Here is a 21,080-nt window from a genome sequence, read left to right as displayed (position 1 = left end):
ACTGATAGCCTAATATTGCCATTGCCTTTTCTCTTACTTTTAATTTTTAATTGCAAATATTACAGTCCATATTTGTTCAGTTTACTGACAAGAATCAAGGTAATGGCTGTAGATAGCGCTGTAGTTTAACAGAGCCCAGATCATTTTCTGGACACATTACTGCTTTAAAATATAAAGCAGCAGTGTGTAATTATATTAAGCTGCATTGATTTATATTTATATTTGAGATACATTTAAATATTAAAATAATATTTAATATAATTTGTATTTAAATTGGGGCTGTTGATTTAACATGATAATTTAGTGTGATTCATTATATAAGAAATAATGCAAAAACTAACGCAATTAATCATGTCCCTGGACCATAATAAGGAATATTCCTATCTTTTGAGCAATTCAAGCTTGAAGTACCACCTGTTATCAGCAGGGGGCAGTAAAGGAAACTCCACCTGTATAGGCAACATACAGCTATACAGAGAGCAAACCACATTCAGGTTTGCTTGACTCTAGCGATAGCACAAGATAAGAATGCATTCTTGCATTCAAACAGCTGGACGGAGTGCAATTTTAAATGCAGGGATCTCAAGACGTGTTTTTCTAAGTTTCAAACTTCGTTTAACTTGGCACAGCAACCTTAAAACGCTGTGTTTATATTTATGACACAACCAAAGTGAGACGCTCAGTGTCCATCTGATGCAGGTGTACACTGACACGTCCTAAGAAAAGCCCCTTTTTTTTCTTCTTTTTTTTTTTTAATCCCCTTTTTTCTCCCAGTTTAGAATTCCCAGTTCCCACTACTTAGTAGGTCCTCGTGGTGGCGCGGTTACCTCAATCCGGGTGGTGGAGGACAAGTCTCAGTTGCCTCCGCTTCTGAGACAGTCAGTCCGCACATCTTATCACGTGGCTCGCTGTGTATGACACTGCAGAGACTCACAGCATGGGAGGCTCATGCTACTCTACGATCCACGCACAATTTGCCCCCTAATCGCGACCACGAGGTGGTTACCCCATGTGACTCTACCCTCCCTAGCAACTGGGCCAATTTGGTTGCTTAGGAGACTTGTCTGGAGTCACTCAGCACACCCTGGATTCGAACTCGCGACTCCAGGGGTGGTAGTCAGCGTTAATACTCGCTGAGCTACCCAGGCCCCCAAGAAAAGCCCTTTTAATAAATCTATTATGGACAGATTGAAGAATTCAATTGTAAAATGGATTACTATGGATTGGCTTATGTTCAATAATATGATAAAAATAATAATATATTGACTTACAAAGCCACTTTTTTTCTGTTGTCTTATAAATACTTTACTCATTTGCCACAATAATGTATTGTGTTCTAGTTATCTGAGTTTTTATATTTATAATGTATATTATATTTATAATTATTTAAATATAGCTATTTATAATTATTTTATCATTATATATTGAATTATTGTCATTTGAGGGCCTTTCTCAGCTAATATTTATAAATGCGATTTATTTTGATTAATTTTATTGGTATCATGTAATTAATTTGATTTACAAATTTTAATCGATTGACAGTCCTAATTTAAAAATTATTCATATTTTGTTGCTTTTAAAATAGAAAGCGGCTGTGTTTATTAAATTATGTGTAATTTTTTTTATTTTTTTATTTTTTTTTATATATAAAGTGGTCATTTGTTTTGTACAACGCTTTTCTCAACACACATTGTTTCAAAGCAGCTTTACAGAGAGTCATGCATTAACAGAAAATGAAAATGTAATATCTATAAAGTCTGAGAGTCATCATTGTGTAATGGTAAATCATTTATAAAATTTAAATAGTTAAATAATTATTGTATTTAGAACCCCAGTGTGCAAGGCGACTGTGGCAAGGAACACAAAACTCCATAAGATGTTGATTAATGGAGAAAAATAATCTTGGGAGAAACCAGGCTCACTGTGGGGGCCAGTTCCCCTCTGGCTAAACACCATGAATATAATGCCAATATTAGTTATTTGTGTGCAGTGCAAGTCATGGTTTAAAATTTGTAAGTGTTTAAACAAAGATTTTTATGAACTGTAAGATTAATGACTAATGTCTTTGAAGTTCATCCTGGATTAACTGCAGAAGTTCACATAGATGCATTGTCCTTTGTTAGTTGGCTGATGAAGGGTTTTGTTGCCAATTAAATCATAATCTAGGTATTCCATTTCAAGAGAGTAGTTCATCAGTAAACAAAGGTGATGCAGGCAGAGATCAATGAGGTGCATCACAGTTCAACCAGCAGGTCATTTCAGTCAGGTTTGGTGGGTTCCATCCTAAATACAACATTCAGGCTGTGGCATATGAAGTATCCGATGTCTTACAGTTGGAGTTGGCATCAGTTCATCCTCTGAAGTCCATCATAAAAGACTGAAGTGATGTCTGGCTAACACCGGCTTAATTTAGTCATCATCACTCAAACTCCTTTTTATCTGTTGTAGATGTGTGAGATGGATCTGAAGCTCTTCAGTGGCGGAATGGATGTGAAGCCTGGAACACCACCTGTTAGTGCAAGAAGCACTACCCCAACTTCTAGCCCTTATAGGTATATAGGTGTATATACAAAATCTTTTAAGTTTGCTTAAATATTTGGAAACAAAATTTGCAATTTCCATTTTGATGGCTGTTGGTAGATGTTTGAAACTGACACAAGGGAGTGTTGACGCATTTAATTTGTCAAGCAGGCATGTTATCCTTGCCTATAACATCTCAAAATGGCCAATATATTGGTCTTCCACTAATACAAAGCCATCTAGCTTTTGTTTACTTTATACATAGTTCTTATCCCTTTATTGGTATATGTTGTATTTTTTTCCTGAAAGCTTGTTTGCGTTCTCAGGGTGAGTTCCACAAGTCCCAGTAGTCAGTCTAGCAAGATGAACAGCATGCTGTATCCCAAACAGTTCCAGTCTGGATCTGCAGGAATGCGCATTGCCCAGCACTTCCCTGGACAGTTCAACCCACAGGTCAGCTCCTGATGCACACACAAATACTGGTGCTATTCAAAGTTCAATGAATTCTAGATCAAACTACACTTCTGTGGAAAACTTGGATTTGGCCATTAAGAAGTGTTCACGTGTATGTTTGGTTGTTTGAAAGCTTAAAATGTTACTTACCATTAAGAGTTTATCCTGTCTGTCATGCATTCAGATGTTGTCTCAGGCCAACATGGTGTCTCCGCTGGTACGTCCACCCCATGCAAACTCCTTTCCTGGAGGGATGCAGCGTTCGCCTATGGGTCAACCCATGTCTCATAACCTGAGCGGAGGTCTGATGCCTCACCCTAGACCTCAACACCTTCCACGTGGACCCTCTGGTCCTCCTTTAGCACTGCGTGGAACACAGGCTGCTCTGAAAGCAGAACAGGACCTTAAGGTGAGCGTTGGATCATGTGAAATGTTTTAAGGTTGCTTTAATTGGGAATATTTTTATAATTGAACATTATAGAACATTACATTTAAATTATAAAATGCTAAATGTGTATACAACTTTGGAAAGCAGTAATGTTACTCTGAGGCACCGGAGCAGTTATCAAGTACATTTAAGTGGCCATGTTGGACTGTTTTTGAGTATGCACCTTTTTCTCTCAGGCTAAACAGAGAGCTGAGGTTTTGCAGTCCACCCACAAGTTCTTCTCTGAGCAACAACAGCTGAAGGCTCCAGTCAGCAAGTCCACCCGCATGGAGGGGCCAGGCAAACCCAACAACAGTGTCACTTCAAATCACCTGGGGGCGCCATCCGACCGCCAAGAATCTGACAAACCTACACCGCTAGCAACAACCAAACCCATCCGAACAGGTCCAATCAAACCGCAGGCCATCAAACCAGAGGAGAGTAAATAGTCAGAACTGCTTCAGAAAGGACAAATAGATAGAAGGATGGACTGAGAGGCCTGATGCAAAGAGGGCGATGTACTAGAGCACCTGAAAGCTGTTTAGGGAAGTATATGGATGTAGAGTGATAGAGGTTCATTATAAGGTGCTGTGCATTTCTCTCATATTGACTGTGCTCTTCTTCCTCATCCTTTTATCAGTCCATCCATTCTCTCCTCAGCTGTGGTTGGCATTAAGTTGAAAGCACCCCTTCATTGTGTGTGTCCAAACTGAGAACTGTACATCCCCAGTGAACAATGAAGGTAGACATCAACACAAATTACACTGGCTGCTGAGAATGGCATTTTTATAGCAGTATGATTTACTTTTCTATTTTCCACCTCTTCCCATGTAGAAACATGTTTTAGGCAGGCAGATACTTCCTTTTTTCATTGAAGATGTTTATCCCTAGTTAGTTTTTTGGTTCTTTCTCAATCAGCTCTTAAGTTGTGGCGATAGTGATGTGACTGTACACACTCATGCATATCATTACTGTGTGTGTGCACATATTGCTCCACATTGTCTGTACTCATAATTACCTTTTCTTAATAGTTTCACCTCAACCACATGTATTGGCCTTAACAAAACAAATCATTTCAGCAGATTAAGAACTTGTTACAGATGCATTTGATTAATTCATCGGTCACAATCTACACTGAGCCTTCCCTCCTGCCTTCTCAGTAGTCTATGCCTGCAAGAATTGAAGATTGTGCGTTTGCGTCTGTACGCAAGAGTACCTTGAATCTTTAGCCAAAGGTTAGGCACCGAAAGACCTGAATCCTTTTAGAAAAATATATATGATTTTGAAAAAAAGGACAGCTCTGCTTTGTCACCAGGTAGTAAAATTACGATGGAATGTTTTCTTTTTTCTTTTTTTTGTAAACGGTTACTCCAGACCAGGCCTATGTTTGAAGTGTCCTAAGATTAAGCCCCTCCCCTTATTCTGTGAATGTGAGGACAGACACTTCTCAAACTTACTCCAGTCTTTCATCTTCCACCTCTTCACAAAGCTCCCAACCATGCTGCTGACTAGCTCTGACTCTCCTGACCAGTCACTGCAGAGGAGGGGTGAGGTTTGGGTTGGGGTGAGTGGTCAAGCAATTTAGGTTCAATACTAAAGAAGATAGCTGCAAGTTAAGACGACAAACTTTGAGTGCAAGGCAGCCAGACTCGATGGGGGGGGGGGCAAGAGTGATGAAAGTCTTAGAACAGAGGCTCTCGAATGTTTGTGAAAAAAGGACTCCTCTGTTATGGTGAACACAGGACTGAGTATACAAGGTGTTTGCCCGAACCACTCGTCTTTGGTTGCTAATATAAAGGGGCCTACAAATGAACAAGGGTTTCAGTAAGGCTCCCCATTTCTTGTTTGTGTAGTAGGAATGAGAAACTACATACAGAAGGGGAGGAGAGGGAATTTATTTTTTGTTTTTTGTTTTTTACTTGTACAGGGGTTAAATCGCTGTATTAAAATATGTAAGGTCTTATTTACATTATCCTGGTTTGGTAACAGAAACGAATAAAATAATATGCTGTTAAAAATGGACTGTGATTGTTTGCTGTGTAATGGATTAAATTACATTGAGTGTGTCCACCAAAAATTATGGTACTGCCAATGTAATTAACACATTTAAGAGTTTGTATACATTTTACATTTGCTGTGGCATTTTTTCCAGGTGTTGGGCACTCAAGCCACTGGCCTAGTCCATAAGCTGTCCTTGCATACAACTTAATACTTAGAAAACATGTTTATGGAAGAGACACTTAATTAAATCCTTTAATCCCTCGGTTTTCAAACCGGGGGGGTGCAGGGCATGTCAGGGGAGGTGTGGAGAATTATGATAAATTCACCAAGTAAAATCAAAAGATAGATAAATAAATACAATAAAAATGTATTGTGAAGATAAAATAATTGGCTTAATAGACCAAAGCCCATCTTAATAGACAGTAGCACTATGGCATTATAATTCTGTTAATTCTAATTCTGAGCGCATTTATACCGGTTGCGTGAGATTCTCTCCGCTCGCACGCGGATTTACTATACGCTGCTCTATGAAATTTCCCTGCTCTCTTTCAGAGAATGCGTGCACGATCAAAACCTATTATTAAGCCCTATAGCTCTGCCTTTGTTCATTCATCAAAATATTGAGACTGGTTCATGTGATGCGAGTCTTGTCAGTCTTGTAAACTTTGTTGGGGTGGGGCTTACTATTTAACACTGAAAACTCCTCCTTTAATCTAATAAAACACCACACATTGATTTGTTATGGGGCCAAGCAGTGAAGCTGCTGGAACCCTATTGTAATTGTTCTGATTTTCTTTTTCTTTTTTTCTTTTTTCTGCCCTAAAAGTGTCTGGGTGTCAGAGACCATAAATCGTGGAGACACCAAACTTGGCAGGATGATCCCAAATCCCCCTCACTACTCAGGCACACAAACGCACACCCATCTGACCCTAGGTGGCGCTATAATAAACACTTTTACATTTTGTCTCATATCTCTGCAACCGTAAGGGCTAGAATCGAAATCTCTCTGATTCCTTGAGTCAAGCCCTACATGTATATACATGCCTATAATTTTTTCCGGCATTTTGTATTTTTTGAAAAACCTAATTTTTCGAACTCCTCCTAGACAGTTAGTCCGATCGGCATGCAATTTGGTATACCTCATCTACAGACCCTCCTGACAAAAAGTTATCAAAATAAATTTAATACGTCAAATCGTTCCGAAGATATTAATGATAAAGTTCCTTCGGTTTAATGCGATTTGAGTAATTGATCAATATCTACTCATCGCAAACTCCAAATGTAACCAAACTCGGTGCACATAGTCAACAGGACGTTTAGAAGATGTCAACAAAGTTTTGTACAATTTCACCCCAGGGGGCACTACAAAAAAAACAAAAAAAACAAAACTGTCATAAATTTGCAGCCATTTGAGGGACAAAGTTTAAATTAAATTTGCATCATCTTTGGTTCAAATGTTAACATATTCTTAAAAAATCGATTCAACAAATTAACAAAAATGGGCGCCACCGGCCAATAAAATTTCAGCACCTTATAACTCATTTTGGGAATGGCCGAGGTTATGGTAATAACTACACACAAGCAGGGTGTCAACTTGAAGCCGCATATAAAATTGTGACATTCGGACGCGCGGTGGCGGTATAATTAGTTAATTCATGTTTTTGCACATAACTCCGGAACCGTATAGGCTACAATACAAATGTGTAGCTTCTCTGAATCCACCAGTGCCCCACAATGGTATGGTCACTTGAATTTCCATTTTCGCAAGACACTTTTTTTACAATTTCGATTTATTTTAAAAACCTACTTTTTCGAACTCGTCCTAGGCCGTTTGCCCGATTCTCACGAAACTTGGTATATCATCTACAGACCCACATGACAAAAAGTTATCAAAAGAATTTTGATGCGTCGAATCGTTCCAAAGATATAAGCAAATATGTTTTGGCTGTGGCCTATAATGACTAATTAGCCTGTATCTTGTGTGCAATTTTCAAACTTTAAATTTGTACACATGGACAAGAGAACACTCTGAGGTAACATAACGAGTTTCTTTCATTTTTGTGATGCTAGGGGTGCTATAACTTAAGACAATCCTATTTTTGCAACTGTACTCTAAGCAGGTGAAATGTCACACCAAAATAGCTGTCCACAGCATCCACAGGATCTTTTCTGTCAAATTTGTTTGTTTTGGTCATATTGCAATTTGTGCTTGGCCCCCGACAACAGTCGCTTGCGGCTATTTTTTTTTTATGTTAAATTTGTAATCTTTATTTGCACATAAGTTAGTACACTTCTGAGGAGTAGCCATAAGATCCCAGATCTTAACATTTCAAGGAGCACGTGATTGTCTTGAAAGGCAAATTCAAAGAGAAGGGAAAATGTTCATTATATACAGATCTGAGCGTACACACAAGAGATCAAGATTTTATTGTAGTTTTTGAAGTTGTTTACATCTTTGTACGATCTATCAACTCTGAGGCAGGCTAACTGTAAAAAAAATATGCCATTATAATTATTCCCCCCTTCGTAGAACATGTATTCAGTGCGGTAAACACATAAAAAGGCAAGACATCACTTACAAAGTTAGAAAAATAATTTCTCTATTAACATATTAAGAAGACAAATCCACTGAGGAAGAAAATGTGGCCTTATTAAAAACCTGTTAGGATGATACATGACTAAATTTCATTTATCGACACTTTAGAATTACATTTTATAAGTTGATGGTCAAAAGAACCTCTTTGAACATACATGAAGAGCATCTCAGATATATAAATAGAAATATAAATTCATTTCTTAATGTGAAGATGTGCAATATAGTCACTGCTGCATTACATGCACTTACTGCTGGTGGTGGTATTAACATTGCATCAGCATCATGAATGATTATAGAATGTTGATTCTTGTCCTACTGAGAGTCTGTCATTGCCTATGCATATCAGTAAATCCAACTATATCTCACTGGTTGGTAAAACATGATAAAATATCACAAAACACTTCTGTAAGCAGGTTAATCTGGAATTTACACTGAACACTTTACTCCTGCTTGCCTAGCCTCACATTATAAGATACAATGTAATAGTTATCCCAAGCAAATAGCTTTCTCTGCACTGGGTTATAGTCTACCATGCTATTGTAGCGATAACGGTTTTTGAAGGCCACTGAGATTGCTTTACCCTGGCTGGTCACAGTGTCATACATGTAATTTATTGTAGTGTTTGGCGAGGTGTAACTAGCGACCGTGTACAACTTGCCACAGATCATAAAAGCATTAGCCACTGTTGTCTTGCGGATTTTGGTCTCCCAGGTGCCCCTCACCTCCAAGCTGTGAGGGTCCAGCTGGGAGATCACAATGGCACCCTTGGCTTTGTTGGTGCTGTAGATGGCCCAGAGACCATTTTCATCAACTGCCAGGTCAATGTCTGTGTAGCCACCCCAGGAGTAGGGGAACTGACCATGGAAGCCAGCATGAGGAAGATCACGACGGGCAGCAATGCTCTCAGAGAGTAGATCGTATCTTAGAAGTGTGCGGCTGAGCCTTCGTTGGTAGTACAAGGAGCCCTGGTACATGGTGGCGCCAGTGCTCTCCACAGCTTCTGGCAGGAGAAGGACTTTGGTTGGGAAGCCACGTGTCAGCTGGTCCATGTTTTCGTACCCGAAGAGTTGACGCACTTCAGACCCCACGGCGTCGATTCGCCATACCATCTCTAGACCATAAGGTTCCTTGGCTTCTGGGTCCTGCATCCAGACACCGTACTTGCCAGCAATACTATCAGCCTTACGGTGCATCTCAGGTTCTCCTACCCACACCAGGTCACCACAGCCTGAAAAAAATTAGAGATTGGACACTTGGAGACCATTCATGAACAATTTTGAGGAAACATGAATAAGAACATCAGATTTCACAAGGTCCCAATGAAGTGAAGGTTTGACAGGTTGAAATGAGACCCAGCCAAACCAAAATCTGCTAAAGGTGGAAGTGAGGACACCTTGTCCTATCATTACTTTTAGTATAAATGGTTAGAGGCAAACTTACCCTTTCCTTAAATACCCTGTAAGGGAGAAGTGTTGGAGTAGCAGGTGTAGGAGATACTTGGCAGAATTTGAAAGACTTGTCTGGAAAAAACCCGAAACTCAACTGTCTTGGTTTAGTAACATGGTCCTATCAAGTGATCAACATTACCATTTTGGCGCCTTACTAAACATATACAACTCCCTTAATAAACCAGATTATTTTTGCTTCAAATGAATTGGTAAAAATAGCAGTATTTGTGTTAGTGCTGTCAGCAGGAATTAATGTAATGTGCACGGTATCATTTTTTCAGGCACCTGAGATGGACAGTTGGTGTGGCATGGCTGTTACATAAATCAAATTTGACAGTCCAACTGATAATATGAGATATTTCAAAAGGCATAAAGACATCTACTACTTTGTAGCTCTTTATGAAGGGTCAAGATTAGGGCTTGAAACACTCACCTGTAATATCTGCTGGACCGTCCAGATTTGGGGCAGAAACTTCTGTTACCACGGCTGTCAGCTCCTGATATCCCGGAGACTCATAATGCCATGCAGGATCTAAGAGAGTAAGAGGACAGAAATTCACAATCACCTACTGAAATTGAGATATGTATGTCAAGGTGTTGAGGTCTACGTTTGTCAACCCTTCACTCTGTGAAAGGAAGCCAGGGATAATGAGATAGCAAGTCAGTATGGGATATCGTAGATCTTCTGCTTTCCCAAAGTAGTCGTAGCACAGGAATGGAAGACCCCAATTGTAAAGCTTGCCAAATTCATTGATTATCTGGATGCTGTAAATTCTGTGTAGGAGCAACTGTAGTGTTCTATGTAAGGTGTTACACGTAACCTGTTAAACTGCTTGTGTCTCCTTGGGTATTCCCAGGTCTGGATACCAGGTGAGAGAGGACAGGTCCTAAAAGGCAAGGACACATGGTCAACTTACTGATATGGTCTATAACTGCTCAATGTTTTTCCAAAGACTGCAAAAGAAAATAGACTAGAACCACCATTATTTTCAACTCTAGATGGAGCTGAATAGCAGTAGTACCATTGCAGACTTTTAGGCTGATTTCTCTCTTCCTGATATTGATCTTTACTTTCCTGAGAGATGCATGTTTGTTGTATGCATGGTTTTGGGGGGACTGGCAGCTCTACTGACAGTCAGGAATTTAACAGAAGGAAATAAACAGCTCTGAGTAGATTCCCAGCTGTCCCGGAGCCTGCCAGACTCCGGACCTCCCATTACACATCCCAAACACAGACGTGCACTCTAGCAGGGCGCACATATGTGGAACTCTAGTTAACAATCTAAAACAAAACCAAAGCAAAACATATTTAAATTTGATGTGTTTAATTTTTGGATGTTAAAATATTTTTCCTGTCCCAGCTTGAAGCGCATAAGTAAGGCATTTTTAGGATTTCCCAAAAAATGTTGAACAATGGCAGACAAGGGGGTAGGGGGAAAGGGGCGTTTCTGAAACCTGTTTAGAACAGACATATTACTTATGTGAATTCAGTGACAGTAGGTTGAAAGATCTGCTGTTGAAATTTGAAACTCTGCTGCTGAGGTTTGTGCTTACTGGAATTTGAATCACTGCCCCCAGTGGCTGAAACTGTAATTGTTGTTGAACGTATGGTTACTTGTGCACTACAGTTTCTGGGTGAAATGTGCACAGAGTGGAGCCAAAAGCAAGTTGTATTTTTAGTTGTAAATGATGTAATGAAGTCAACAGGAATGCATATTTTATTAACCCTACCTATTAAACCAAACCCCAACCCTTAACCTAACTGTCAGTGGAGTAAAAATGGCATTTTAGAGCAAAAATGTTACCTCAGATACATGCTCACTCTTGATTGTGAACTTGATTACTTCCTGAGTCACGTGGAACCAGAACTGGTGTCTCGGAGGCTGCTTTTGCAAAGTGCTAATAGTAGTGTTAGAGAAAAGGGGGCATGGTTGAAATGATGCAAAAATGTCTGATGGGGAATGGTGCTCGTCAATATTTGGGCAGTATGGGGTTGATTTTGGGGTATATTAACTTTTGGAAGCAACATGTTGATTTCCCATGTGATTATGTTGTTTGGAAACAATAATTTTTGCAATTGTATTTGGTGCCACAAATGGTTAGCGAAATTACACATTGCAGCTTTTACCTGTACAACTCTGCGTGCATGTACAAATACCCACTCATAATCCACACTCACTGTCTTTGTCAGACTGTCTCATATTATTGCCCAGCAACTAATTTGTCTCTGTTAGTCCCTATGACAAAGCCATGCTGCCACATTTCATTAATGGATGATCATGTGCTAACATGTTTACAGACTTTTATAATGGCCCAGATTACACATTGAGACATGAACATCTGGAAGCTGATTTTGGTTGCTTTGATGGTTAGAAAGGGGCGCTGATTATGTTCGCTTGCTCGGACCTGCAGAGGGAGGGTGTCAAGTTCACCGTACTTTATCCCTATAATCAACACATGCTCATTGACACAGGTCTATCAGTCACCTCAAAGCAAGAAAAAAAACACGTCATTCTTAAGGTTTGTTTGCGTGTGTTGCAGTTTGTCTGTATATCATGCCCAATGGATCAGAGGGAACAGGCAGAATTTTAACAACTCTCTGGACCAGCTGGTATCGTGTCCCAGGCTATTTTATTCACAAGAGTCTTCCCAGCTTACTTGAAAACTTTGGAGTCTTTGCTTTGTTTAAATGTTTTGAGTTTTGCAGCACTAGGTTCTGAAGCAGATGCCAACTCTTATTACAGTTCTAAAAGAGAGTTCCAATTCATTTGCAAACGTCTGACTAAGCATTTCCAAAACAGTCAGATCTCGAGAGTCAAGGCACTGGGAAAGTTCTGTATTCATACTAAATGAGGTGACACTGACAACATCCATGTGCCGAAATGGAACAAGGTTCCTGATCTTTTTTTTTATTGCAAGCTCTGTTTGCATGTTCAATTGGGCAGCTGTAAATTCTTCCTTGCTTCACTACTGGAGTTGAACCAGGGCAAGGCGAATGTAACTCAAGTTTTCATACCCTTTGGTAAGTTATTGTTTATTCTGCCCCTGTCTGAGCCAGTGTACATTTCCATGATAGGATGTTTTGGGTGCTAAGGGACTGTGAATACGAAAGCAAAACACTACCACTCTGGATTCAAGAGGGTGAAGACATACAAGACAGATGGTCTGTTTATTTTCTTGTCAATCTCAAAGACCCTTAAAGACCCAGAGCCTGTCTTCCTCTCGCAAAGAGGGTCTCCACAGTCCGTTGCTTCCTCTGCCTTCTCAAACTCCATCTTTATGTTTCATCCTGTTTTTTTTATACATGATGTATGGTGCAGATGTGAGGAGCTGTGGCACAGAGCACAGGTTAGAAGTAGAACAGATGGTAGAACATGGACAAGAGATTACTATTTAGATATACCTTTAAAAAAATATATTTTAAGGACCCCCTGCAATTAAGCCATGGACTGCCATCTGAGAAACACTGCACTAGAGGATATATCCCTGACATGTAAGGTTAAGCTGCATGGGGATATACACAGTGGCAAGGTGAAAATGTGTTATGTGTCATAGCTATTGCTATACATGCTGTACTGACCAATCAGCATCCAAGACCAAAACTACTCATTTTATTGCATGATTAAGTTCAGAAGCAGTGCTGTTTTATTTATTTTATGGTCTTACTATGGTTTGTCTCATCAAATAATGACTGCATTTCGTTAATAGCATATATCAGTACTGGGGGGAATGGGTTGTTTTTTACCGGTGCAGTTTATTTTAACTGCAGTAATGATTAACCAGGACATGTTTTCAACTTACCAATACCAGCACTAAAAACCCCAGTGGGTATCAGTCACCCCTGACCTCCACACATCAGCATTAGTTAGGTGTCTGCTGGGAGCTATCAGAGAAACTTTTACTGCTGAGTATTTGCACAGTACTGATGTTTTACTTTGTGGGTCACCCTCAACAGCTTTTGCTTCATTTGTCATGTTTTTTCCACCCTTGTACACTATGACAGACAGGAGAATCTCTCCTAATTATACTCTAATCCATCTATTTGGTACACTGCTGCTTTAAGAACAGGATCAGTCATACCTTCTCACCTGTTAGTCATATGCACCGTTGTACTGTAAGTATGATTTATTATACTACCAGGCATATATAGCTGTGGAAATGCATACAGAAACAGTAAGAGTACTGTATGTTTCACTGTGCCATTCATTCGCAGCAGGCCCATGTGCTCACACCCTCTGCTTTCCCAGACATCACAGCTGTTTACAAGTCACACTACACAAAAAATGATGGCAAAATGCTTTAAACTGTGATCTTTTCACAGATAACCTTAGATTCCACAGTTCAGGACCTGACCAAGCACTGACTAACATTTATAGTATCATGCAAACAAGAAAACAGGAAACTATACAAAAGTACTTATATATTTAGTGGAGCTTGGTGGATAAGGGGATGAGCTTGGCGGCGGGGGTGGGGGTGTTGGGGGGGTCTGACCACCCTAATTAACGCTTGAGTTACTTGAAGTAACTTACTTATACTAAACCATTTTAATTCTACATATTATTCACATTTCAAAGCATTATCAAATGTTTTAGTTATCACAAAAGTTAGATTTCATATTAGCACAGACTTGCCAAAAAAGACACGCACTAACCGAAATTGTGTTTGCTATAGGTAAGGTCAGACGTCAGTAGTTTACTGTTGTTCGTTATTATAGATTTACATGCATACACAGTATATCGCAAACAAAAATAACTGTTCTAAGGGTGCTAAAAGAACATTTTATTTGTTTGAGACGAACATCAACAGGTTGCTCCCTAAATCTTAGACACTTCCTGTGGCTAAAATTGGAATATATAAATTTCCAGGAGGTACATGCTATTTACACTATGTACAGTTTGTACAAGTTTGTCTTGCCACTTGATCCTAATATTAAAACCATCCACTGAAAAACACCAGAAGATTTTTGCCAAGCTTTTAATTACAGCATGTCCACTTATTTTATGGCATGTAAACATACACTTGGTAGCACTTTATTTTACAGTACTGTTCTACATTTACGTACTATATATTTACAACAACTACAGTAATTTCTAGGTACTAAACCTAACCCTAACCCTTAACCCATGTGACGAGGAGGAGGGCATGGCTGGGCCGTGATGGACCACGGCCGGCGCTGAATCAGCTTATCAGCGGGAGAGCGAGATAAGGGGCGGCCAGAGGCGCCGGTTCGAGAGAGGGACGCACATGGCCGCGTTGTATGTGTGTCTGTTTATGTTTAAGTTCATGTTTTAAGATCATTTATATCATTAAACTTTACATTGACTCTTCAGCCAGTTCCCGCCGCCTCCTTGTGCCCATCCTGATCTGTTACACCATATTAAGTACATGTAGTTACCTAATATTACTCAGTACTTTCTTGGGTAATTACACTGTAAATTTACTGAAAGTACACATACTGTAAAATAAAGTGCAACCCATATACATATGTCTAATTAACGTTATTCACAAAAAACGGAACATTTGAACATGGACGTATTTAAATAATTAAAATAAATGAGACAACCCAATTTCTTGCGTTTATTTGAAACAGTATTAGGTGAATATATTTATGATTATATTTTCATGTACCATATACCGTGATTAATCGCGATTAATTAGTTACAATTTTGTAATCATTTTTCAATTCACAGCCCTAATTTTTATATTTAGCCACACGTGATTCCTGTATGGGTTGGTAAGTACTGACCTGATCCTGGTCTAAAGCTGTTGTCATTTTGTGGCACTCCGGGAGGAGGTTGCTGCATGCAGGGTCTGCTCCTTAGCCTCACAGCCTCCTGTCGGAGCTCCTCCATCCTCTGCTGGAGGTCCTGGACCTTTCTGTCCAGTCTTTGCTTCTCTCTCTGGAGCTGAGTGTTCTCCCCCATCATCTGGTTGTAAGCCTCCTGGAGGCCTGACTGAGATCCAGAGCCCTGTGATAACTCAGGCACAGCTTCTCCTCCTACCAGTCGGGCGACCAGTGCCTCTAGCAGCCCCAGACGAGTCTTCAGGGCCTCCATCTCGGAGCTTGAGCCTAGTGATGGACAGCTCGCCTCTGTGGGACTGTCCACCGTGAAGCTGTACTGACAACGACCATTGCGATCATTTGCCCGACGAAAACTAGCACTGCTTTGTGCCTGAGTGCCCATCAACAAGCAGGAAACACACATAATTGTCAAAAACCACATGTTGAGGTGGACAGCAGAGATCTGGGAAGGTCTTTCTTGTCTATATATGATGCACTTCCTCCAGAAAACCTTCTTGTACCTCCTTGTTGCTGCTGATCACTCGTCTAACCTTTCCTCTTGAGCACCGGCACTAATCTGTTCCTTCCCTTTTATCTTGCTACTTGCACTTAGTGAAACCGTAGAGTTGCACAGTTCTTAGATGTTCCACCAATGACCTCTCACCTGACACTTTTCAGTCTTTTGCTCTTGTCTTCTCTTTCTTGGCTTTACAAAGGTTGGTTACAGATCTTCTTGCTTTGATTGGTGGTTGATCTCTGTGATTCTGCCTCAGTTTGTGTCTTCAGGTTGGGAGTCAGTTTCTCTGAGTCTTGGCACTCTACACTGGGGCTTATTTATACAGTCAGGGAGGAGAGGTAGGGAGGGACAGAGGTAGAGGCGGGATGCTGTGTACTTTAGGGATTGCCCACAAACAAAAAGATCATTCCAGAGCTCTTTCTTTGCCTCCACCTCTTGGAAGGGCATATGGGAGCATGTGTGGGATCGTTTGTGTGCCATTTGTTTGGCTGTGTGTGTAGGAATGCAGTGAAGAGCATAGGTGAAAACAGGTTTTGTTTATACCCAGGATATGCTACTTAATGCTTTAAGAGCTCAGGTATTTTCCTACTGTGTATTGTAGTAATGACTTATGTAATGCATATGTTTGTACAACTAAATCTGACAAAACCTCATTTTAATTCTAAAAATGCAATACGTTTTCTGTCAGGGTTTAGTTTGGGATGATGTTTAGAAATTATACATAGCTTTATAAAAAAGCAATCTAATTCTATTGTATGCCCTCATTTATATAGGTAGGTAAACATACACTCACCGAGCACTTTATTAGGAACATCTGTACACCTACTTATTCATGCGATTATCTAAATCATACCAATTGTGTGGCAGCAATGCAATAAATAAAATCAGGCAGATATGTGTCAGGAGCTTCAGTTAATGTTCACATCAACCATCAGAATGGGGGAAAAAATTTGATCTCTCAGTGATTTCCACCATGGCATGATTGTTGGTGCCAGATGGGCTGGTTTGAGTATTTCTGCAGAATAGCATCTCAGAATGCACAACACGTCAAACCTCGAGGCGGATGGGCTACAACAGCAGAACAACCACGTTGGGCACTTTATTAGGACCATAGTGTTCCTAATAAAGTGATCGGTGAGTGTATATATGTGTGTGTATGTGTGTTCTTGTTTCAGAATGTAACCAAAGGGAGAGTACATGCCTCTCTGCTGCTTTCTAATTTGGGTGTTGCGGTGTATGTGGCGCTATCAGTTTGCTGCTTAAGATTCACAGCCAGGGGATCTCACTGTGGGGTACCCAAGACACAGGCTACTGAGAGGGGGGTACATTTAGATACAGTTACCCCTGCTGGACAGCCCTGGATGGGGCTTTCACAGTGTTGTCTTACATGTGGAGTTTAGGTAAAGGGGTCAGAACGTGACACAAACAGGACAAAAGATCAAGACGTGTTTCGGATGTTACAGATAGTGATGATGGATGGCATTTGTGACCATTTAATATAACGTGAATTACAGCATGCTCCCTGGCTCGTTTCTTGTTTCTCATTTTGTTACCTTCACAACTTCTCTCTGTTTAGGTAACACTCTACTTTTCCACCCCTCTCCCCTCCATAATTCATCACCTCTTTTTCTCTCACTTTCTCTCCTCTGGTTTTTCATTTGTTTTTTTTTGTTTTTATTTCTTCTTTTCAGTTTGCTCTGTAAACAATGGTTCAGAGTGCTTACTCTTTTATCTGTAATAAGGCCCAGATGGCTCTGGACTTGAGCACTGGATCTTTCTAACCCTTCGTGATGGCCATTTGTTTTCTTTGTGTGTGCATGAGAAGTCTGAATTTCGTGCCCAGCACTCTAAATCTTCTGTGAAATTTAGATCAGCGTCCTCCTCCTCTCAACAACCAGGTTCAACTACATTGATTAACCTGGCAATCAGAATGAACAGTGATGTCAGACAGTCTTTGGCTCCTGTAATACAAACACCTTTTTGTTACATAGTCTCCCTGGCCTCTCACAGTTGTTATAAATGTACTTGCTTAAAAATCTCCCTTGACTCTCTCTGGACCACATCTATCCCTGTTTGTATTGCTTTTATCAGTGTGTGAAGGTGAACTGATGGTAACACTTTACACTGATGTTCCCTTTGTTGAGGGTTTGTTCATTAATGACTAACAAGTAATTTACAAATGCATTATAAGTCATTTCTACGCAGTTATAGCAACATGCATAAAAAAGGAAACTTTCATCCAGTACTGTTTTTTAAATAGTGAGCATTTTAACTTGTTATGAATGCTTAATAATACACTTATTCATAGCTTAATTTAAAAAAATGCCCAAATTCATGATTTATGTGACAGTGTAGCAAAATAGATTATTATAGTGAGAGTAAAAAGAGGATTGTGTTAATTAATGTATATTAATTACTGTAATGTCTTGACTCACTTGCGTTGTAACCTTTCTTGTCACATTGGTGTCAAAAGAATGGTGTTACTCCGAGTGCTGTCCCAACTTACTTAAAGTCTTCTGCCAAAACATTTCAGGTCTTCATGCTCGTTCACAACATGTATTATAGAATAAAGCCTGATGACCATTAAACAATTAAGAACTTTATGTACATACATAGGTTTCTAATGTTGGCAACTCCTTAATAATTGCCTCACAGCTGCCCACTTTACATTAAGGTTCATTTCCATAGGTCATAAATATTGGTTATGTGTTAAGCATTTATAACATGTGAGGTAAAAGGGCTCTATTTAAAAAGTCACCCTGTTTATGCATGTTGTCTTAACCACATATAAATTATTTATAATGCGTTTGTAACTGACATATTACTGATTTATGAACCCAGTTATAATTCCTTAAAGGGAACATTAATGTAAAGTGTTACCTGAATATACTGTATGTGTGTGTAAATACTTTTTTCCATCATAGTGAGGGCTCCATTGATTTCTATTATATTTAAACTGAGCAAATAATATTTTCTATCATCTACCTTTAACCTTAACACTCACAGTAACCTTTTTGCATTTTTATATTTTCATTAGGACATTATTCCATATGTTTATTAAGCTGTCGTTCTTGTGGGGTTGACTGGTGCCTACAATAGGCATTCATTTAATGTGATGATATTTGTAAATTTTTAAGTGTCCAAATGATAGGAAGTTGTAACATCTATTGTTTTCAACACCTTTGCACGCAACCCTCTGACCTCTCTTCATGGCCTGCCCCAGTGCTCTCGCCTCACATTCCCCATTTTCTCCGTTACCACATCCGATCTATGGGGGATTGAAGCAAAGAGATCTTTACAGGAAACACTATTTGCTTACAAGACCATGCTTGCAAAAGAAAATCTGGATGTGAAAAAATGGTGATATGCTTAATTTGGTCTGGTGACAGTAAAATATTTATAAAAAGATTTAGAATAAAAGCTTTGCTTCTAAACATCTATTCAATCCATAATCACATTTGTTTAGGCTGAACCCTTGAATGTCTTTAACAGAAAGGATTCTCTGAACTAATATTTCATTGAAGCTGTCACAAACGTGTACAAGTTGTGACCTTGAGACATATTTTCAGCAAGTTCAGAATTGCAAATCCTTAGCAAACATTTGTAGCATACACACTCAATCTCTTTATTCAAGTGCATGTTCCTGTCTCGCAAAGGTTTGAGACAACATGCAAAAAAATGACTTTGAACAGACTTAACATGTCTGTTTTATGTTTGCAAAGGATCTGATCCTGTTTGGGACACACACAAATACACAGATAAGACAGAGAAAGGAAGAACTTATCTTTAGTCATGTAAAAAACGGAACTAACGGTCTTGGTTGAGGAATTTGACAATGCATCACTATGGCCCTCGAGCAACCTAGTTAGAGTTTGAGAATTTCAAAAGCTGTTCTAAACACTTTCATTAATAAACTTGAGAAATTGAATTTTTTTTAAACCCTTAACCTAAGAATTACACCTAATCCTTCACCGTTTGTGCTTTGGACATGATATGTCAAATCATGTGGCTAGTTGAGGAAATGTGCATTATTATTTTTAGAGACTTTTTATTATTATATTTTATTATATTATATTTTATTATTTTTTATTATTTTTTTATCGTCTAGCAGACGATAAAATGGACACAAAAATCTAGAGATAAACCGATAATCGGTTAACAGATATTACACTTTCCCACTCAAAATGAGTTTTGTAAAGCGGTTCACCAGAGGTTAGTGATAAATGATCAAGTTGCTGATGTGCCTAATGTAGAAATAAAACAAGGATTAAAAATCGGTTGTGCATATCTGTTATCGGACACTTAAAAATTAACAGTATTGTAACGGTCATTAAAAACCAATATTGGTCGATTTCATCAAAAGACTTCCAGACTTGACTGGAAGTGATGAGCCACACAGGGATGGGAATGATGGGAAATGACAAGGAATGCCGAGCATTTACAGCAGGATAATCATCGAAATTCCATCTACTACATTTGAAAAGTACATCAGTCTAAACGCACTGATTTTAGCCAGTCTCTGAGCTCTATTTCCAGCAGGTTATAACATTTGTAAAGCTGTTTTCCGTGAACACATGGGAACCAGAGCACATGACTGAGATGAGAAGAACAGAGAGAGGCGTAAAAAAGCTGGAAAAGAGGGATAAAAGACAACAAGCAAAATAATACACTGTGAGGAATGTAGTGAGACTCGGAGAGAGGGATGAAAACAGATCCATCAAACCTTTAAGCGCTGACCAGGGAGTTGATTTTTAACATTAACAAGAAATTCAATACAAAGTGCTATAAAAAGTACCACAAATGGAGTGACTGAGCCAAATGAAAACTATTAGTTAGGGTGGCCCATTTTCTTTGATGTGCATGTGTTAAGCGGTTCTTAAACAGTGGGTCACAGGTTAAATCGAATACACCATATAACCGTGCATGGAAAGGATAGCAAAACAAATGGCTAAGTTTAGGCTTGAAAATCTGAATAGCGCAAGCTAATAGTTTTTTTTTAAACCGTTATGTTAGCCAATCAGCTCGCTCACGTCAGGTGCGATGTTAAGCCAGTCAGCTCACATGATGTAAGCTGACAGGTCCTTTGCCATGTAATCGGGTAGCCAATCAACTTCCATACTCTCTCTTTGCCTAACATCTACATTTGCTCAATGTGCAAGTAAGCCTGTTTCACTGCAGTGCACTATGAGAATTTTCTGTGAAACCCTCCAGCTCCCCAGCTTCACCTGTCTAGATCTGCTACATGGGGATTGTATTTGCGTCTAATTATGCAGCAGCATGTCCACATGTTTAACTTAGTGTGTCTGTGTATTTCCTAGCAGTAGCAAGTCTCTGTA

General features: G+C 39.4%; 2 protein-coding genes across 8 annotated transcripts in view; one reads left to right on the top strand and one right to left on the bottom strand.

Moving 5' to 3' along the window:
* Window positions 1-21,080, top strand: part of LOC127416091 (protein PRRC2C-like) — a 73,905-nt gene that overhangs the window by 49,753 nt on the left and 3,072 nt on the right. For 6 of the 7 annotated variants that reach the window (XM_051655224.1, XM_051655227.1, XM_051655226.1 and 3 more), the window contains 4 exons: window positions 2,449-2,552; window positions 2,847-2,973; window positions 3,158-3,382; window positions 3,598-5,422. In XM_051655224.1, the coding sequence (XP_051511184.1) occupies window positions 2,449-2,552; window positions 2,847-2,973; window positions 3,158-3,382; window positions 3,598-3,849 (708 nt within the window). In that variant the 3' untranslated portion in view covers window positions 3,850-5,422. Of the gene's footprint in view, window positions 1-2,448; window positions 2,553-2,846; window positions 2,974-3,157; window positions 3,383-3,597; window positions 5,423-21,080 lie in introns of those variants that run through there. The other variant, XR_007893038.1, reaches the window with a different exon arrangement.
* LOC127416100 (myocilin-like) lies at window positions 7,810-16,025 on the bottom strand. Its single transcript, XM_051655248.1, has 4 exons — window positions 15,192-16,025; window positions 10,267-10,332; window positions 9,879-9,977; window positions 7,810-9,225 (listed from the first exon to the last, which is right to left on the bottom strand). Exons 1-4 carry the CDS (start codon window positions 15,667-15,669, stop codon window positions 8,438-8,440), a joined length of 1,431 nt encoding a protein of 476 aa, XP_051511208.1. The 5' UTR covers window positions 15,670-16,025; the 3' UTR covers window positions 7,810-8,437.

The sequence above is a fragment of the Myxocyprinus asiaticus genome, chromosome 25, assembly GCF_019703515.2.
Source record: "Myxocyprinus asiaticus isolate MX2 ecotype Aquarium Trade chromosome 25, UBuf_Myxa_2, whole genome shotgun sequence".
NCBI classification, from domain to species: Eukaryota; Metazoa; Chordata; class Actinopteri; order Cypriniformes; family Catostomidae; genus Myxocyprinus; species Myxocyprinus asiaticus.
The sequence above is the reverse complement of the archived record's forward strand: the minus strand, read 5'-3'. Positions and strand labels throughout refer to the sequence as shown.

What these genes read in the sequence shown, in the direction of transcription:
- LOC127416100 (XM_051655248.1), bottom strand. Translation starts at nt 15,669, where the DNA reads ATGTGGTTTTTGACAATTATGTGTGTTTCCTGCTTGTTGATGGGCACT. An exon ending in CAGCTTTAGACCAGGATCAG is followed by an intron (nt 10,333 to 15,191) that starts GTCAGTACTTAC and finishes CTTGCCTTTTAG; the next exon opens with GACCTGTCCTCTCTCACCTG. An exon ending in CGGTCCAGCAGATATTACAG is followed by an intron (nt 9,226 to 9,878) that starts GTGAGTGTTTCA and finishes AATTTTTTTCAG; the next exon opens with GCTGTGGTGACCTGGTGTGG.